At 34.7% G+C, this 4,164-nt stretch overlaps 1 protein-coding gene across 1 annotated transcript; it reads right to left on the bottom strand.

The window, feature by feature from the left end:
* Nucleotides 1-466: 466 nt before the first annotated feature.
* On the bottom strand, nt 467-2,798 carry LOC105957320 (E3 ubiquitin-protein ligase ATL9). The gene is made up of 3 exons (XM_012981249.2): nt 2,096-2,798; nt 1,531-1,628; nt 467-1,142 (listed from the first exon to the last, which is right to left on the bottom strand). The coding sequence occupies exons 1-3, from the start codon at nt 2,252-2,254 to the stop codon at nt 701-703; spliced, it is 699 nt and encodes a 232-aa protein (XP_012836703.2). The 5' UTR covers nt 2,255-2,798; the 3' UTR covers nt 467-700.
* Nucleotides 2,799-4,164: the final 1,366 nt, after the last annotated feature.

Genomic DNA, 4,164 nt, shown 5'->3' with positions numbered 1-4,164 from the left:
GCTCGCCACCTACCACACCTCATTTTTCCTTATCTAAGGCAAACAGGGGACATATGGCGAACTTTCCCCGCCTTTTGCATTGAGGCTTATATTATTGAACTCTAACAAGGGGAACTCCAGACGTATAGAGCGAACTCTTGGTTTTTCATAGTTCTTTGCGGTTTGTTGGTTTTTTGGCCCAATAACTCCAAGTATTGAGAGTTGGTGCCGAATTGTCCTTCATCAGCTCATTCGACTTTTCGGGATCCATTGGGCTTTCGGCCCACTAACTCAGTATGAGAAGTTTTCGGTCCAATGATGCCGAACCCCAATCTACTTGAGCTAACATTTTTGTCAAAGGAATTTCGCTGAGATCAAACTCCGACGACTTAATGTGTTCTGAAGATGACATATACTAGGCCAAGAGATTTTGATGAATAGACTCATCCAAATAGTTACATAAATTCAACCAAATAAGATCAATAGATTTTTGGTACGTGTTTGAAATATTAAGTTTCAAAACTTCAATTGAAATATTAAATATCAATCCAAATTCACATATTTATCATATCCCTTTAAACATGCAATAACTATTCAACACTAAGTTTCAAACTCAACTAACAAAACTTCCCAACTATATAACACTATTGTCATATTTACAGAAAGCCCGAAAGCGGAACAAACATGTACGTAAAATCAAGTAGTAAATTTTCCGAAGAGCTCATCTTCCCGATTGGCTCTCGACTTTTCTATTTGCGGAATCTTTGAAAATCCGATTGTGGTCGATCGAGGCAGAGTTGCCATCTCCAACAATTACATTAACCGTGTCTCCCTCGAGACGACATTGCCCCGCGTGCGTCGAGCCCGGCCCTAGGTTGCAGTTGTTGTGAGATCCAGACGGATGCCTATGGGTGTTTGCCATGCAATGACAGTAACGCGCGTTTGCTGATTGGACGGTGTACTGAGAACGAACGGCTGAGCTGAACATTGGCTGCATGAACCACTTCCTCTCGGAGAGTTCGCGAAGTGAGATTCGACAGACGGGGCATGTTGAGTGCTGCTGAAGCCATATGTCGATACATGTGGCGTGAAATGAGTGGCCGCATGGTGGTAGTATACGTAATGTGTCCTCTTCATGGTATTCGGACAGGCAGACAGTGCACCTAATAATTCGGAGTTAGCATCGGTTTTTGTTGTAAGGAAAAATTAGGAATTTAAAAAAAAAAAAAAAAAAAAAAAAAACAGAGGATGCAAGAGGAAATAATTAGCAAGCTCGAGTAGCGTCAATAACAAGAAATAGGTCGATATATATGTAAATTAGTAGCTATTCAGTTTTCCGGGATTATATTCGAGGAGCTCGAGCTTTTCTTGAATTGTAATTTAACGACACGAGTAACGAATTGATCTATCAGGCTACAACAATATGTTAAAGTAAGGAAAATCGTGTTACGACCCAAAGAAAGAAATAAAGCACCACAAAATTTGACGGAGAAGATTTATATTTCTAATAATAATAATAATTATCATAAAAATTCCGAGAGATTAACTTACTGAGCATTTTCTTTTGATTGCAAGCACAATTCTCGGAACTTCTTCGTCGGAAAATTGGCAACCACAACCGGCTCAAGACCATGTATACCCCTCTCCAACTGTTTCAAAAACACGGGTGACGCTAAAAATTCGGATAAAAGAATTCGATTTATATATATAGTAAAAGTACAATTCTCAAGTGTCATAATTGAAACATTGAATAACTAATTATATGATTAGAGTAGAATAAAAACAAAGGCAAGAAACTGTAATAGTACGAATTCTTGATTTCGGTTGCTACTAATCTAATACAAGTTGGGTTTTTTCGACGGTCATAACGAAGCGACAAGAGTTTGTCATCATACACCAAAAAATATGAAGAAATAACTGTCTAATTCACCACATATATATAGTTAAAAACTACCTAATTGCAATAAAACATAGGATCCGAGGACTGAGGTTCGTGTTTTTTTATCGGAACTTGCCGTAAAATAAACATGACAAATCGAAAAACAGACAGATATTGCAACATATTTAAGCAATGATAAAAAAAAAAAAAAAAGAAATAAAAAGGAATTTTGCTTACAATGTTAAGATCAGATCCAGGTGACCTGGCAAAGGAGCGGCGCGTGGCGTTCAAATGAATTCTTGCACAGATAAGCCTTGTGCACACAAACACTATGAACAGAGTACTCACTGTAAATCCAATCACTGTCATCACCAAATTTATGCCTGCAGATATCATTTTTCTTTTTTTTTTCTTTTTTTTTTGTTTTGTTTTCTTGATGATGATAATCCACAATATTCGGAAATCCCAATTCTGCCCTTCCTTTATTTCTTGATTGTGTAGTGCACTACTCTACTGAATTTATAATCAAATATCTCTCTTACACACTCAAATTTTGTATCATGTTCTAAACCCTCGAATATAGCTATCAAGCTTTATATACATAACGCTCTCTCTCTCTCTCTCTCTCTCTCTCTCTCTCTCTACTTGTGTTTGTGTATTTATAGACCTTACAATTATGAGAAAGAAAAGACAAGTGGTTATGGTGGAAGAGAAAACATGGTGGAATTGGGCTAAGGCAAAAATATAGGTAGCCCCATATAGGAAAAACCAGGAAAATGAAAGACCGAGAAAAGTGAAAATGAGATGAGAGAGAGAGAGAAGAGAGAGAGAGAGAGATTTAAAGGGTGTCCATTATCATTGGAAGTTTCAAGCAAGAGAGAGAGAGAGAGAGATAGAGAGATTAGTGGGAATGTAAAAGTAAAGTTTAAGCAAAATTAAATTTAATTTCATAATAAAGAAAGAAAAGGGTATAGAAAACAAAGAAAATAAGACAAGAGGGTAATAAATAATAAAATTCATGTAGTCTCATGACATTTTCTGTTGGTGATTATTGATGTTGATGGTCATTAACCATAAAAAGAAAAACTTTATTTATTTATTTTATACCTATTTTTGTATTTCTTGAAAAAAATAAAAAATAATAACAGAGGCAAGGGTGATGTTGAATGTGATTTGGACATTTTTGCCCTTCTTATTTATCCCATCTTCTTGATTGTGCGCATTGTCAGTGCTATTTATAGAATGTAGCACCACTTGGTTTTCAGCCTTATTCAAATATATTTTTTTATTTTATTTAAATAAGATTCTCAAAAAATCTTTACATATTAAAATGGACCTTCGGCAGGGTTGTTCATGGATCGGATCGGGTCGGTTCATTGTCGGCCCGACCCGACGAACCAACTCTTTTAAATATGTAAAACCATCACTGGCCTGACTATTGTAAGTCGAGTAATGATTTTATGTTATTCCTTGATAAAGTTCAGCAACTAATCTAATATTTTATGCCCAAAATAAAGTTTCAACGATTTTAAATATTACAAATTAAAATTTCATAAACAATAAAAAAATACTAAAAAAACGATTAACTTTCAGCCATTCACACTTTCATAACAAAAAATGCTGAAATTCCCAATTTTAATTTGAGAAACTAAAAAACCCGTAAGTTTGTAAAGAACTAGAGAGGGCTAGAGGTGATGGGCTGATAGAGGGATACGAGAGACACATGGGCGACCATGGTTGATAGAGAGAGACGAGAGTTGGAAATGGAGAAAATGAAGAGTAGAATTTTTTTGGTTATGTACTTCTATTCATTTTAGCGAAATGTCAAAAAAATCAATATTGAAATTGAATAGTCAGTCAAAACACAAAATAACTAAAATATATATATATATATATATATATATATATATATATATATATATATATATATATATATATATATATATATATATATATATATTGGTCGGGTAATATCGGCCACCGGACTTTTCAACATATTAGAAACTATACCCGACCCAACTATAGATGGTTAAAATTATCGATCCGACCAAAGCGAGTCGGTTGGTAAACAATTATCGACCAGAATAATCGGGCAGGTAATTGATCGATTGTCGGGTAAAACTGACGCATGAATAACCCTACCTTTAAGTCTTTAAGTGGTCCTCTAGTACACACATCCAAAGGAATTTATACCATTACATACTTTTTTTTATACTGCATTTTCACCCAACATTTTCGATAAAAGTTGAGAATATTTTTCATTTTTAATTTAAACAAAATTATGAGAAAATAATTTCATTCAAATA

This window comes from Erythranthe guttata, chromosome 6 (genome assembly GCF_056151865.1).
Source record: "Erythranthe guttata isolate IM_541 chromosome 6, IM_541, whole genome shotgun sequence".
Classification (NCBI taxonomy): domain Eukaryota; kingdom Viridiplantae; phylum Streptophyta; class Magnoliopsida; order Lamiales; family Phrymaceae; genus Erythranthe; species Erythranthe guttata.
Note: the sequence above shows the minus strand (reverse complement) of the source record. Positions and strands in the feature narration are given on the sequence as shown.

Coding starts and splice junctions, on each gene's coding strand:
- LOC105957320 (XM_012981249.2), bottom strand. CDS start 2,254: ATGATATCTGCAGGCATAAATTTGGTGATGACAGTGATTGGATTTACA. Junction 1,629..2,095: donor CTGGATCTGATCTTAACATT/GTAAGCAAAATT, acceptor TTTTTGAAACAG/TTGGAGAGGGGTATACATGG. Junction 1,143..1,530: donor CAATCAAAAGAAAATGCTCA/GTAAGTTAATCT, acceptor CCGAATTATTAG/GTGCACTGTCTGCCTGTCCG.